Source organism: Geotrypetes seraphini, chromosome 2, assembly GCF_902459505.1.
Source record: "Geotrypetes seraphini chromosome 2, aGeoSer1.1, whole genome shotgun sequence".
Taxonomy (NCBI): Eukaryota; Metazoa; Chordata; class Amphibia; order Gymnophiona; family Dermophiidae; genus Geotrypetes; species Geotrypetes seraphini.
Genome location: NC_047085.1, coordinates 289,617,331 through 289,634,005, shown reverse-complemented (window position 1 = coordinate 289,634,005; position 16,675 = coordinate 289,617,331). Strand labels below are relative to the sequence as shown.

The 16,675-nt window shown below is 42.9% G+C and overlaps 1 protein-coding gene across 3 annotated transcripts in view; it reads left to right on the top strand.

Moving 5' to 3' along the window:
* LOC117353635 (sodium-dependent neutral amino acid transporter B(0)AT3-like) overlaps positions 1-16,675 on the top strand; it is a 151,334-nt gene that overhangs the window by 71,080 nt on the left and 63,579 nt on the right. For all 3 annotated transcript variants that reach the window (XM_033929803.1, XM_033929804.1, XM_033929805.1), the window contains one exon: positions 8,767-8,895. In XM_033929803.1, the coding sequence (XP_033785694.1) occupies positions 8,767-8,895 (129 nt within the window). The remainder of the gene's footprint in view (positions 1-8,766; positions 8,896-16,675) is intronic.

The following is a 16,675-nucleotide window of genomic DNA, read 5'->3' as shown; positions in this document are numbered from 1 at the left end:
CGAAAGAGAAGGGAAGCTTGCGCGCACAGTGTTATAGCCTTGCAGCCTGGGTTCAGCTCGCTTATGGGCAGTAGGCAAGAGGGCAGTGATGGGGTGGAAGGGAGAGAAGCTGACCTCACCTCACCAGGCAGTTGGGAAGGAGGAGGAAAAATGCTGCTGCACTCAATTGAGGACAGAGAGGGAAGGAGGGAGAAAGAAGACTAGGGAAGGGAGCAAAGATGAAAGAGAGATGCCAAGACCATTGGAGGGAGGGGAAGGAAAGGAGATACCAGACATGGAGGGGGAGGGGGAGGAAAGTGTGGGGTGGAATGGGGTGGTGTAGGAGGCAGGGGGTCCAATGAACTTGTGTGCCTAGGGGCCCTCGATGAATTAATCCTGCCCTGCCTATTTGCATGGCCATTTCTGAGAATGAGCGATCGCATAGAAAAACACCCGGTGAGCCATTTTGTGCCTCAGGTCAGCAAATATGATCGGTCACTGTACCAGTCACACTGGTTTAGTGAAAACGTTAGACGATCAGATACTTTAGTGCAGGGTTCTCCAAAGTCCCTCCTCAAGGTCCGAATCCAGTCAGGTTTTCGGGATTTCCCCAATGAATATGCATTGAAAGCAGTACATGCACATATATCTCATGCATATTCACTGGGGAAATCCCGAAAACCTGACTGGATTCGGCCCTCGAGGAGGGACTTTGGAGACCCCTGCTTTAGTGCATCTTAGGAAACCAGACGGAGACTATGTGGAAAAGGATTCGGAAAAAGCCCAACTATTAAATGAATACTTCTGCTCAGTCTTCACCCGAGAAGCGCCAGGGCTCAGCCCTCAGCTACAGACAAGGGTTGGCTCAGTTGACCCGTTTAGTAACTTTGAGTTTACGCCCAGCAGTGTCTATGGTGAGCTGTCAAAGCTCAAGGTTAACAAAGCAATGGGGCCGGACAACCTGCACCCCAGGGTGCTTAGGGAGCTGAGTGATGTCTTGGCGGAGCCACTGTCCGCGCTCTTCAACCTCTCCCTTAGTACAGGCAGCGTCCCGTTGGACTGGAGGACGGCTAACGTCATTCCACTCCACAAGAAAGGCTCAAAGATGGAGACAGCAAACTACAGACCAGTGAGTCTAACATCGATAGTGAGCAAACTAATGGAAACTCTAATCAAACACCAATTAGATAAGATCCTGGATGAGGAGAATCTACGGGATCCCCGACAACATGGATTTACTAAGGGGAGATCCTGCCAATCCAACCTGATCAGCTTCTTTGACTGGGTAACGGGGAAGCTGGATATTGGGGAGTCCCTGGACATCGTGTACCTGGACTTTAGCAAAGCATTCGATAGCGTACCACACCGCAGGTTACTGAGCAAGATGAGTTCTATAGGATTAGGTAACACATTGACGAAATGGGTTGGGAGCTGGCTTGGAGGTAGGCTCCAAAGGGTGGTGGTGAACGGCACCCCCTCCGAAATGACGGAGGTGATTAGTGGAGTACCACAGGGCTCAGTCTTGGGCCCAATCCTATTCAACATCTTTATAAGAGACTTGGCAGAAGGGCTTCGAGGTAAAATAACATTATTCGCCGATGACGCCAAACTGAGTAATGTAGTGGGCAAATGCACAACAGACGAAGATTCAGTGCCCGACAACATGATGCACGACCTACTCCTACTGGAGCGATGGTCTAGGACATGGCAACTCAACTTCAATGCCAAAAAATGCAAAGTTATGCACCTGGGCAGCCAGAATCCATGCAAGTCTTATACCCTTAATGGCGAGATCCTAGCAAAAACGGTAGCAGAACGAGACTTGGGGGTAATCGTCAGTGAGGACATGAAGTCTGCCAATCAAGTGGAGCAGGCTTCGTCCAAGGCAAGACAAATCATGGGCTGCATACGAAGGGGTTTCGTCAGTCGTAAGGCGGAAGTCATTATGCCATTGTATAGATCCATGGTGAGGCCCCACCTGGAATACTGTGTGCAATTCTGGAGGCCACATTATCGCAAGGATGTGCTGAGACTGGAGTCGGTGCAAAGAATGGCCACCCGGATGGTCTCGGGACTCAAGGATCTACCATACGAAAAACGGCTTGACAAATTACAGCTATACTCGCTCGAGGAGCGCAGAGAGAGGGGGGACATGATCGAGACGTTCAAGTATCTTACGGGCCGCATCGAGGCGGAGGAAGATATCTTCTTTTTCAAGGGTCCCACGACAACAAGAGGGCATCCGTTGAAAATCAGGGGCGGGAAACTACGAGGTGACACCAGGAAATTCTTTTTCACTGAAAGAGTGGTTGATCGTTGGAATAGTCTTCCACTACAGGTGATTGAGGCCAGCAGCGTGCCTGATTTTAAGGCCAAATGGGATCGGCACATGGGATCTATTCACAGGGCAAAGGTAGGGGAGGGACATTAAGGTGGGCAGACTAGATGGGCCGTGGGCCCTTATCTGCCGTCTATTTCTATGTTTCTATGTTTCTATGTTAGCCTGGGTGAATTCTAGGGGATACATGAGAGAGAGAGATTGAGTGAAGGCCAGAGTATATAGGAAGAGGATGCCCAGCAGGAAAAAAGAGGTGATAATGACTTTGTATAAGTCTCTGGTAAGACCTCAGTTATAGTACTAATAGCTATTGATGCACTAAGCAGGCCAATTCTAAAAGAGCTATTGATGCACTAAAATTTTTGCATGCAAATGATTTGCATAGAGTAGAGAATGACACGGGGAAAAAAAATTGTGCCCATCTCTGCCTCGTCCCTGTGAACTTGGTCCCTGTCCCCATTCCCACCTGCGAGCTCATTCTCCATCTCCACCCCGTCCCCGCAAACCATCTGATCCCATATACACAAGCCTCGAATAGTTTTATACTGAACTTATTTTATTACATAAGAATAGCCTTACTGGGCCAGACCAAAAGTCCATCAAACCCAGTAGCTCGTTCTCATGGTGGCTAATCCAGGTAATAAACTATGGACTTTTCCGTTACTGAGAAAGACATGGGGGAAGCCACTGCTTGCTCTAGATCAGTAGCATGGAATGTTGCTATTCTTTGGGTTTGACCAGGTACTAGTGACTTGATTGGCCACTGTGTGAACGGGCTACTGGGCTTGATGGACATTTGGTCTGACTCAAAAGTATAAAAAGAACAATATTCTGTATAAGTATCATTTTATAAATCAGAGTTCTGGCTGTAGAAATAGAGGAAGAGATCATCAGCTGGCAGGGCTTTGTTTATAAATGTTTATCAACACAGCTACTATACTACTTTATCCTAAAGCAATAAAAAAAGAAAAGAAATAGAAAATTGTTCTACCTTTGTTGTCTGGTTTCTGCTTTCCTCATCTTCTCATCATTCTCTTCCTTCAATCCACTGTCTGCATTCTTTCTGCCTGTTCCATATGATGTCTGCTCTATTTCTATGCCTCTACCAGAAACTATCTGCCTTTCCCTTCCACCCCCCACCCCCATTATTCTGGCACCCTTTTTCTTCCCTCCACTTCCCCCATGGTCTGCATCTCTGTCTTCTTCCCTTCCATTTCTTACTCCCTCCCCCAGGTGATTTTTAGCATCTCTCTCCTCCTTTCCTCCCTTCAGATCTGAGATCTGGTATCTGTCTCCTCCCCTTCCCAAAATGCTCTGGTATATCTCTCTCCTCTCCCTTTCCCTTCCTTTTCTGCTCTTCCTTCTCAATTTATTTTCTACCTCTTGTCTACTTTCTTACTTCCCAGTCCTCAATTTTCCTTTCATTGTGTCTACCTACAGCTTGCAAGCTCTTTCCCTCATCTCTTCTAGTATCTCACTAACTCTATCCTCTTCTCCAATCCAACATGTGCCCTTTTTTTCTTTATCCCCTCCTTCCATCCAGTATGTGCTCTCTTTCTCTCCACTTCCTTCCAAAGTCTGCTTCCCTCTCTCCCCTCCCCACTTCTATCCAATGTCTGCTCCTCCCTCTCTCTCCAAAAAAGAAAAGAGTCCCCCCACATCCTCCTGATGAACCAGCACCAGGGACCACCCCCCCCAGTACCAGCAAAAATCCACGTTTACAAGCAATATTTCAGCAAATTCTTACCTGTGAAGATCTTTTTTTCACTGAAAGCCTCTTACAGCACCCCTTCTGTCAAAAAAACAATGCACGTAAATACATTGCTTCTGCAAAAGATGTAAGGAACTTTAAGGCTCCTTTTACAAAGCCACAGTAGCGATGCTGCCTTGGTAAATGCACCACAGCCCATAGGAACTGAATAAGCTTCAGTGCATTTACCAAGGCAGCATCACTACCACGGTTTTGTAAAAGAAGCCCTTAGTTTGCAAAACAACATTGAAAACATGTACAGACTACAGTTTAGGATGGAAAAAGGGAAACAGCTGTACATATTAATTTTATGACCCATGAAGGAGGCATTTTTCACGCTGAAACAAGGGTTGTGTCGAGTCTAGTTAAGATTCTGTAATAAACAACATCCCAAATAGAGGTCATTTTTCATCCACCTTACAAAACATTCTTTTTTTTTTAGTTCAATCTTTTTATTGAATTTTCAATAAAACATATCAAAAACGATAAAAATACAACTTAGCAACATAAATTACAATCTATAAACTTCAGTCACAAACTTGCAGTGCATATGTTATAAGTAATATCCGTCTAGCAAGCATATTCAATGTATATCAAGGAGATGTCTCAGGCTGTTAGAGCTTATATCATAAGCTAGAAAGCAATCGAAAAGATAATCAATAACAAATGGGATAAAGGGTAAAGGTGTTCTAACAGTAGGGACTTTTAAGATAAACAATATTCAATCACAGGTGACCATACCTTCAGGAAAGTCGATAAAGAGTTAGTTTTCTCAGCTGCCGCTTTCTCAAACTTGGAGTATAAACATACTGAGTTCCATCAATGAGCATAAGAGAGGGCAGAGAAGTCCTTCCAACATGACATAATGGATTTAAATGCAATTAGCAGTAAACAGGATAACAATCTAGACTCAAATTTATCCAAATGTACCTTACAAAACATTCTACCACAATAAGGTTGTTCTTTGAACTCATCTCAAGTTCCTCCCGAAGGTCGTCGCGGAGTTTCATCTAAACCAGACCATAGTTCTCCCAGACATTTTACCAAGACCGCATTCTCACCCTAGTGAAGCAGCACTCCACACACTGGACTGTAAACGTGCACTAGCTTATTACTTGGATTAAACCAAACCTCACAGATCTTCCACTCAACTGTTCCTGTCTTTCAATCCTCTCACCAACCATCTCCACATTGCTAACAGACTGTACCTTTTTTTGCTATGTTCAGGCTGGGCTGACACTTCAAGGCCATGTCACTTCACATACAGTTCGAGCAATGGTGACTTCAGTAGATCATCTATGTTCCACTCCCATTGAGGTCATTTGTAAGGCCTGGTCCTCATTCCACTGTTTGGCAAATCATTCCAGACAGAATAGTTGGTTCGGCCAATGAGTTCTACTAAATTTATTTTCCATTTAGATGCCAACTTCCTTCCAACCCTTTTTGGGTTTGCCAGGCTCATGGAAGTTGTCAATAACCCTCTTCTCAGATGCATGATCCTGGAAGCTAGGGAGTCCCACATGTGAGGATATGCTGCCTGCTTGTCCATGGATAAAACATAGTTACTAAGTAGCGGGTATTATCCAAGGGCAGCAGGCAGATATTCTCACAACCCTCCCACCTCCCCTAGTTGGCTTCTTAGCTTTGTTACTCAACTGAAGGTCTCGTTAGCCGACATCAGGTGGGAAGGCACTCGCACATGTGCAGTACAATCTATCTCATTTTTAAAGTGACAGTACACTTTTGTACTTTCCATACCAGGCTCCGTTGATGAAATCACCTACATGTGAGAATATCTGCCTGTTGCCTCACTTAACACCTGCTACAGGTGAGTAACTAAGCTTAACTGCTTAGACTTGCAAGGCAAATGGTGAAATATAGCAAGTTCAAATAAACAATAATGCACAGGAGACACATTTCTTTCAACTGAAAGAATGCTGTGAAATAAGAGGGTGTGAAAGGAAGATGATAAACTCAGGAGTACTCTAAGGAAATTCTTCTTTATGAAAGGGTGGTGGATTCATGGAGTGCCCTCCCTGTAAAATGGTGGAGACAAAAACTTCCAGAAAATATAAAGCAAGCATATAGGATCTCTAAGGGAGAGGAAGGATTATATGAATTGGTAGACTAGTAGATAGAGTTAGTAAGCCATATGCTCCCCTATATGCAGCCAGTAGTGGTCAGCATTTTTTAAGTGTTGATTGTCACTGGCTAAATTATCCACTGGTGTTCAGTGCTGGGTCTTGTTTGGGCACTGGCACTGAATATAACTAGATAATTTGGGGCAGCCAAGAGTTTATCAGATAGCTGCATACATTTTTTTTAAATAAACTAAACAAAAATTCCAATGAACCCCCCCAAACACTTCCCCCTTGTTCACCCTCCTTCCCTCAGGCCACAATGAGCCCTTCTGAAGATTCCCTCACCCTCAGTCAAGGTAGACCCCACCACCACCACCACACTGGGCCTACCTATGTACCTGGTGGTCCATTGTGGGGGATTATTGGGGGCAGGAACGCAGCCTTCTCACTCTTGCCCTTGCTGTAGCTCTTCAAAATGTCTGCCACAACCTCTCATGATAATACAGTTCATTGTCATTTGGACATTCTTTAGTTTCAGCCTGAATGATAGATGTCCAAGTGCCAGTTTATGGATGTCCAAAAGGCGAATTGAGCTTCTAAAATACCGTATCTACCTTTGTATCTTTTATAAAACAGATTGTGTATTTGCCTGTGTTCTCCTATAATTTGATGCCGTCATCAAGATTTTAATAAGCTTTGCTTTGGCATACTCAGTATTTCTAAAAAGTAACTGTTTCATCAGCCAGTGTCCCAAGGTTTCACCAGAATATTTATTTATTTACTTTTCCAGTCCTCCTAGATAAAAAAAAGATCAGAAAAAGATCTTCTAATTTACCTTTTATAAATTTGACATTGGAGATCAGAAATCTGTCCTTAACTGCTTAAAATTACTCTCTGTCATTGAGAACTGGGTCTGCGTCTCCAACATTTATGATCTAAAAGCAATGAGTATAACATCCATCAACTTTGCAGATACATAAAATTCTTCTTTCATGGTATCCACTGCTTTAATTAAAGCCACTGAAACCTCATAAACAATCTCCTTGATTAAAAAACAGGTCTTGCACATAAATATCAAATTAGGGCTGTACAGAAAAAACTATTTCGGCTCCAGCAACTTTCGCCATTTTATTTGATTACTCACACTCTTATATCAGCGACCTGGCATCCAGCACATTAGTGGATATAGTCTATGAAGACTATATTGAAGACTCATAAGACTCCTGAGGCAGGCCAGTTTGGCTGAAACATGTACATGTCGAGTCATTGAGTTTTTGAGCCATTGAGTTTTTTGATAAATAAAAAGGACATTTTAGAAATAAATTGAGTCTACCATTTTTATAGGACATTTCCACTCCTAGTTTACGTCTTTAAGTTTGTGGATTTGGTTCTCCTGTTTTATACCCCACTTAGATTGTACTTGATCAGAGCAACTGATTACATAAAGCTCTGTTTTTCTTAGAATTTGCTATTAATTATGTGTAATGGAGCAAATTTATTGGTATTATAGCTATAAGATTTATGTTTTCACACTCAGCAATGATACAACAATAAAAAGACATTTTATGTCATGTCTGCTTTATTGAAAAAAAATAATAAAATTAGCACAGAAATAATACTGCAGTCTCCAATATCTGCACTGAGTGCAGTGTCAGGCTCTGTTTGGAATGCTATTGGTAGATGACTACACCAAAGTGTAGGTATTTAGCTATTAGCAAAGTATGTTAAATTTCTGTTATTTACCTCAATAAAGTGCAGATATTGAAGGTTCATTTAATAGAATGCTGCTAGATCTTTTGAATAAAATGTCTTTTTATCATTACTTGATAACAGGGGACTGTTTTCCTATTTTTTGTGTTTGTAATACTGTAGTAGTGGGGTTCTAAGGAATCTGACTCCACTTGGTATAATAAGCATATTGGAGACTCTGTAGTGTTATTTCTGTATTGATTTATTGTTCTTTTCAATAAAATGTCTTTTTTTAATCAATGTATAACTGCTGAGTGTGAAAACAAACCTTATAGCTAAATACCAAGAAATCTGCTCCATTAAGCAAAAATAGCAAATTTTAAGAAAAATGGAGCTTTATATAATCAGTGGCTTTGAGGGACCTCAGAATGGGCTTTAAAAAATTAACACCCCAAAAAATTAACACTCCCTTGCCTTTTATGAAGTCGCATTAGTGTTTTTTTTTATCACCAACCATGACCTTAAAAGCTTTGACGCTCATAGAATTCCTATGAGCGTCAGAGATTTTACTACTGCACCCGGTGATAAGAAACACTAATGCACCTTCATAAAGGGGGGGGGGTGAGAAATTTTTTTCTGATCAAGCACAATCAAATCCATGGGAAAAACTTCAATTCGTACAGTTTTCCCAACTTTAGGTTTTTCTGGACAACCCTAATGTTAGGTCAAATGCTATAGCTGTAGTTAATCATAATTATTGCATGTACAAAGATTTGTTCAAGGAATTTGACGATTTAGCATGGTATAAAACCTGTAGAGTGACTGCCCATGAACTATTTTCAAATGTGCAATATATTAGTTTGAAAAATATGAGATGGAAAACATGGAATGATTACATAATTTTGTCTTTATGCATATTTTTATTTTAGGAATGACTGTGAAAAAGATGCAGTGACAGTAGCCATAATAAACAGTTTGACATCTCTCTATGCTTCCATTCCAATCTTTTCTATTCTTGGGTTTAAAGCCATTACTGCCTACTGGGATTGCCTAGACAGGTGAGAACCAATCTCTACAGATAAGCATCTCTTTATGTTCTAATCCAAGCTGTTCAACAATGTTGAGTTTGTTCTGTTTGTGCCTCTCCAATGTGGTGTGCATGTGTAGTCTGCGCCTAGTATAAGACAAGATGACCCCATTGACTATTGAGCCATTGAGACTCATAGGACTCTAGAAGCTGAAAATATAATAGGCCAATTTGATAAACTAATATACAGTCCAAAGTACCAATAGAAATTGCAGATATATTACTAGTAATTTGTAACCTATAGTTTAAATAATGTGTGGTACCTGAAGACTGGAGGGTGCCCAATGTAACACTAATTTTTATAAAGTGTTTCAGAGGTGATCCAGGAAACTATAAATAAATGAGGTTTACTTCAATGATGGGCAAAATGGTAGAAACTGTTATTAAAAAAAAACAAAATTACTGAACATATACATAGCAAAACCAACATGGAATTAAGGGAGTCTGGCCTCACTAATCTGCTACATTTTTTTTGGAAGGCATGAATAAACATGTGGATAAAGGTGAACCAGTTGATAAATAATATCTAGATTTTCAAAAAGCACTTGATAAAGTACCACATGAGAGACTCCAGTGGTAACTAAAAAGTCATGGGATAGGAGGCAATGTTCCACTGTAGATTGAGAACTGGTAAATTGATCCATAGTCTCAATTGAGAGGAGTGAAAAGTGGGATTCCCCTGGGATCCATGCCAAGACCTCTAATTTTTAAAATATTTATTAATGAACTGGAAAAAGGAATAATGACTGAGGTAATCAAATCTGCCAATGACACAAATCTGCTAATTCAATGTTACTAAGGAATATTTTGCCCTGGTAAATGATGCATGTAGCCCACTGAGCAGTGGTGTTCCTGGCTTTCTGGCTACCCAAAGCAGAGCAAACCCTCCTCCAGACAATAGGGGTGTGTGTAAGAGCAATGAGTGAGTGGACTTAAGAGTTTATTAATAAAAGGAACCTTTTACAAAGCTGCATTAGGCTTTATTGTGCACCTGACACAGCTTAAAATGGTATAACATGGGATGCACTCAGGTGTCCAGTGGTAACTGCCAAATCTGTATGCATTAACTATGCAGTAAAAAATAATTTTTGAGGGGGCATATCATAGGGCAGAGAGTGTATGTTCCCTGTGCTAAACATTATCGCATACTAACTCTCCCCCACTATCAGAAACAGTGTTCTCCCCAGAAATTTTTTCTAGCCGGGTGACACGAAAAAATAGCCGGGTGGGACGGGACGGGGAAATATGTTGGTGCAAATTTGATGCTATGCAAATTAACCCTCCCTGCTTACAGTGAAGGAGTAGGAGTGGGGAAGAGGATTGGCCCACAACCTGGAACGCTATGAAAGTTACCCCTCCCTGCTCACGGTGAAGGAGTAGGGTAGGGGTGTCCAACCTTTTGGCTTCCCTGGGCCACATTGGACAAAAAAATTTTCTGGGGCCGCACAAGCACCAACACTAGCAGATGAGCAAAAAAAAAAAAGGCTGAGCAGGTCCCAAATTTGCAATCACTAATATAGAAGATGTACGTATCTAATAATAAACCTTCATTAAAGGGACACTGTGGAGAGGAACCCAAAAAAGCAGTAATTCTTACCCTGACTGAGTGATCCTCCACGTACACCGCTGACAGTGGGAGCAGCCACAGGCTTCCGCATCCCCCCTCTGATGAGCAGGGATGCGCATTCCTGGTTCTCCCATTCACTTCTATTACAGCTATGGTGAGCCTCATCAGAGCGGGGATGCTGAATCAGCTGTCAGCAGCGCACGTGGAGGATCGTTTAATCAGGGTAAATACTGCTTTTTTGGGCCTCTTCCCTGCCCCCCCACCCCCTTGGTTTTCATGTATGCGTGAAAGCAGGGGCAGCTTGAGGATATTGCCTTTGGCTGCAAAGCTTGGAGATTTTGAATTGCCAGACTGGAGGAAGATGTCTTCAGTTAGCAGGGCTTGGGAATCTCCACTAGCTCAAGTATTTATAAATTGCACTCAGGCAGGGAGAAACTTTGGTGCCCCTCCACTAATTTTGGGCTCTAGTCCCTCCCCCAAATCAGCTGTATATGACTATGCCACTGAATATAAAAATAATTGTGATGCATATATTCCAAAGCTAACATATTCCAGTTAATAAATTCATAATAAAACAATTTTTTCTACCTTATTGTCTGGATGTTTTGTTTTTCCATCATCTTGGTCCCAGTTTCTCTTTCTGATTTTTGTCGATCTTCTATCAATTCTCTTTCCAATGTCTGCTGTCCAGTTTTTCTTCTCTTCTCAATACTGTTCCATTCTTTCCTTATGCCTGTCTCCAACATATTGATTTTTCCCTTTCAGCCTTCTTAACTTTTTCTCTTTTTTACCTCTGTCCACTCAAATCTTGCCTTCTTTCTCACCCTTCTTCTTTATAAATGTTCAGCTACCTCTCAATTCTCCATCTTCTCTCAGTCCCTAGCTCTCACATTTCCCATCTCACTCCTTTCCCAGCCTCCTATTTCCTTCTATCTACTCCCCATTACCACATTTCTACCACTGTACTCACTGCTCTCTCACTCATCTTGTCATTTCCCTTTTGACCTCATCCACATGGCTCACCACTTTCAGAATCCCCCTCCCTCTCTCCACTGGTCAGGCTGTAACTCCCTGTCCCTTTCTTTCCATCTCCTGCCTAGCATCTTCTTATCTCAGCTCTCTTCCCTGCTGCCCTCCCATGGGTCCATCTCTCCTCCTCTATCTCCATGGTCCAACATTTTGCTCCCTCTCTTTTCTGTTTTCTTCTTCCCTCCCCCTTTGATGCTGAACAATGAAATGGAGGGGAAAAAAAGAAAGATGCTGCATCTCTGCTTTCCATCCACAGACCTAACATTTCTCCCTCCTTCCCATCCCAAGATCCAACTTCTCTCCCTTTCTCTTCCCAACTGATCCCATCCCATCTCTCCCCCTGCCTGCCTGCCTCCCTTCCCCAGGTCCATCATTTCTTCCTTTCTCTTCCCAACAGTTCTCCGTTCAAATATCTTTGTCCCTCTTCCTCCACACCAATGCTATAAATTCTGTGTAGGGTATTAGGATTTTGCAGGTAAGATGAACTAGACCATTTCTAGAATGCTTTTGAAGAGTTATCAAATGTATCTACAATTGATCTGGATCTCTAGAGCAGTGTTCCTCAACCTTTTGACACCTATGGACCAGCGGAAATAAAATTATTATTTGTGGACCGGCACCAGTCCACGGACCGGCAGTTGAAGAACACTGGGCTAAGTCATGCCCATCTCCACTCAATCTCTGCCCCAAACCCCGCCCCCATAATAGTACTAATTGTAACACCATTTGTTCCATTCATTTTTCATATAAACACATAATATAATTGTATTAACAACATATAATGCATAACCACAAATTTCTCTTACTATTACATGATTTGCATACATAGATGATTGTTATAATGTTACTGCTCATCTCTTCTTGATAATGCCACTTCTCATTCTGTAATTAGATATACTTGATGGGTGTCATCACCCGGTTTATAACCTATGCTTCCTTGGAAGCTCTTGCATTTGTCTTGGTATTTTTCTGTTGTCTAAAACCAATAAAATTTTCTTGAACTAAAATACACAAAGCACACCGTATTCTTTTTAATATTCATTCCTAAAACAAATAACCCCATGCAAATGCAGGACCAAAAACTAAAAGTACTAATATTTACAAACAAACCCTAAGATGCAAGACTCTGGAAGCAGTACAACCCCAGATGAAAAGAAACAAATGCATTTCTTCCTAAACAGACAAATCAATAATTAAATTTAAAAAAACCAGACAAATCAATCACTAAATATAAAAAATAAAAGCATTTCCCCTATCGTTGTTGTCTCTCTCCCTCCATGTGCCTTGCCTTCTGGCCTGCCCCCAGTGTTATCTTTGGGCCGGTCCACTTTGCGATCAATGCAGCATCTTCGGGCCGGCTCCCTGAGTGCTGCATTGCACATAGCTGTGGGCAGCAGCTCCTCGCATGCATCCCGCGCCTCATCTGGAAGCCTTCCCTCCTACGTTGCGATGTCAGAGAGAAGGCTTCCGGTTCAAGCGCAGGCCGTATGGAGGAGCCTTTTCCCATGGCTTTGTGCACTGCAGCACTCAGGAAGCTGGCCCGAAGACGCCGCGTTGATCACACTGTGGACTGGCGGCTGAAGAATGCTGTCTTGGGCCCAATAGTCCTGTGAACTGGCAGAAAATTTCTGCAGATTGGCACCGGTCCACGGACTGGCGGTTGAAGAACACTGCTCTAGAGCACCTGGTTTTGGGCATTTCCACCAGCTGTGTGCAGTGAACTTTTATCCCTCTACATGAGGAACTATCCTCTGGGAATAATTTTTGGTCTTCTTCCTTTTGGATAGAGTGATTGTCATTCAAACAGTCATAGCTGCCAGTGCAGAAATTTGAAATAAATTTAAAGAAATGGGTCAAGTTATTTTGGTCTGTTCCCATTTTGTACTGTATATGAAGTTTTAATCCCTTATACAAAGTTCTGAGTTTATTCAAGACCACATATATGAAATACCCCAAAATACTCACCAATTTCACCAATTAATAATTCAGAAACTCCAGTCAGAGTCTCAGGACTCCTACAGTCACTTTGGTTCTTGGGACACTTTTTTTTTTTTTTTGCAAGCCGCGCACCAACCCTGTCTCTACTCCAGGGGTGTCCAATCCGCGGCCCGACAAGGACTTTTGTGCGGCCCAGCTTCTCCCTCCCTCCGGCGGGTAGTTTTCTGGCCGGCTCCCTTCTGCAGTTGGCTGCGGGTGGCTTCGGCTCCTCGTGCGCGCGATTCATGGCTGATTCGGAAGCCTTCTCTCTTCAAGTAGGTAGGACTCATTCACTCTTTCACCCAGTCAGAATGCCATTTGTAGAAACATGGAAACACAGGCCAGTGTAGTTCTTTAAACAAAATCAGATTTTTATTGTTTGTCATACAAGCACAAAAGAATCAGTCTTTCAGAGAACATAAGTAATTGTTGCAGTTAAAAACCCCCCAAAACAAGACAAAATGGAAGCAATTTTTCTGTATGAAGTTATTATTTCCAAAGTTCAAATGCAAACACTTCCTCTCCTGATCTGAGCAATACTTGCTCCAGTATGGTCCTTTCAGGTAAGAGTATTTTAGGAAATTTATTACTTCATACCTTCCTTCCAATATGGAAAAGTTCACAGGCAACAGAAATTAGTTCAACTCTTCCTTGAAGCAGGAAAAGAGCACAAAATTTAAACACCAGCTTCAGAACTTGGGAGCTCCCTGACAAGCTCAGCCCAGGGTTTATTCAAGGGCTTTATCTCAGATTTTAAACAAACAAACACAGCAGGGAATCTGGAGATTAGCTTTCAGTTTTAGCTAGGCACTTTCCTGGAGCTCCATTCTAAGGAGAAACTCTTATCTCTCTTGCTTCTTGATTAGCATCAGATGCACAGTTCCCTTGTACAAGCAAACACACATAAAGCTTGCAAGGTAATGCTTTCCTGTACAGCTTACAGACACTATTAAAAACTACTATCCATACCTTCTGGGCCAACAAAGGGTTAGAGGTATCCATTAAATCTTCCATGGAAATAGGTGCAGGATCTGAGCTCAAGCCTGGCAAGTCCTCAGTCATTTCTACATCATGACACTTGCCTGTGTGAGGGGAATGACTCCTCCCTTCCACCCCTGGCTTGGCTTCTGACCTTTCCTCAGGTCTGTTCTTCTGCTGTCTGTCTTGCCAGTTCTCCCTCTCCTTTGGTCTCAGAGCACTGAGCTTAAATGGAGCTAACCCCCGCCCTTCTCTCCTGGGAAAGAGGCTTGGCTCCAGCTCATGCAGGTAGTGAGCATGATTACCCCTACTGCAGGGGTGTCAAAGTCCCTCCTCGAGAGCCGCAATCCAGTTGGGTTTTCAGGATTTTCCCAATGAATATGCATGAGATCTATTGCATGCACTGTTTTCATTGAATGCTAATAGATCTCATGCATATTCATTGGGGAAATCCTGAAAACCTGACGGGATTGCAGCCCTTGAGGAGGGACTTTGACACCCCTGCCCTACTGGGTAACCAGGGCTGAGCTTTCCCTAAAGGAACATGACTCCATTTCCTGTCCTCATGAACCTTACCATAGAAACAGAAACAGAAACATAGAAGATGACGGCAGAAAAGGGCTACAGCCCATCAAGTCTGCCCACTCTGCTTACCCACCCCCTGTCTATGCCCTAATGACCCAATTTCCTTATCTTGACCCTCGTAGGGATCCCACATGGGTATCCCATTTATTCTTAAAGTCTTGTACGCTGTCTGCCTCGATTACCTGCACTGGAAGCTTGTTCCAATGATCAACCACTCTCTCTGTGAAGAAATACTTTCTGGTGTCGCCATGAAATTTTCCGCCCCTGAGTTTGAGCGGGTGCCCTCTTGTGGCCGAGGGTTCCTTGAGAAAGAAAATATCATCTTCCAATTCGACACGTCCCGTGAGGTACTTAAATGTTTCGATCATGTCTCCCCTCTCCCTACGTTCCTCGAGAGTGTAAAGCTGCAATTTGTTCAGTCTCTCTTCATACGAGAGACCCTTGAGCCGCGAGATCATCCTGGTGGCCGTCCGCTGAACCGATTCAATTCTGCGCACATCTTTACTGTAATGTGGCCTCCAAAATTGCACACAGTACTCCAGATGAGGTCTCACCATGGCCCTGTACAACGGCATTATGACTTCAGGCTTTCGGCTGACGAAACTTCTGTTGATACAACCCAATATCTGCCTTGCCTTAGATGAAGACTTCTCCACTTGATTGGCAGTTTTCATGTCTGCACTGATGATTACTCCTAAATCTCGTTCTGCTGAAGTCCTAGTTAAAGTTTCTCCGTTCAAGAAGTACGTCCTGCATGGATTTCCGCTTCCGAGGTGCATGACCTTACATTTCTTAGCATTGAAGCGTAGCTGCCAGGTTGAGGACCAATTTTCCAATGTAAGCAGGTCCTGCGCCATATAATTCTGTAACTGCATTCACTTACTATATTACATAGTTTGGCATCATCGGCGAATAGTGTTATTTTACCTTGAAGCCCTTGAGTCAGATCCCCTATGAATATGTTGAAAAGGAGTGGACCCAGGACCGAGCCCTGCGGCACTCCACTGGTCACCTCCGATGTTTTAGAGAGGGTACTATTAACTACCACCCTCTGAAGTCTGCCACTCAGCCAATCATTGACCCATGCAGTTAGTGTCTCTCCTAACCCCATCGATTCCATCTTGCTTAGCAGCCTGTGGTGTGGGACACTGTCAAAAGCTTTACTGAAGTCCAGGTACATGACGTCCAAAGACTCTCCCAAGTCCAACTTTCTTGTTACCCAGTCAAAGAAGCTGATGAAATTGGATTGGCAGGACCTACCCTTGGTGAATCCATGCTGACTGGGATCCCGAAGATTCCCTTCATTCAAGATCGTGTCCAATTTGCTTTTAATTAGTGTTTTCATGAGTTTGCACACTATAGATGTGAGACTCACCAGTCTATAATTCGCAGCCTCTGCCCTGCAACCCTTTTTATGCAGAGGAACGACATTAGCTAATTTCCAGTCCAGGGGAACTTTCCCCTTACTTAGGGAGAGATTGAATAGCTCAGCCAACGGTTTTGCCAGGACATCGCTCAATTCTCTGAGCACTCTTGGGTGCAAATTGTCTGGTCCCATGGCTTTGTTCACCTTGAGTCTTGCCAGTTCACTGTAAACTTCACCTGGTTTGAACTC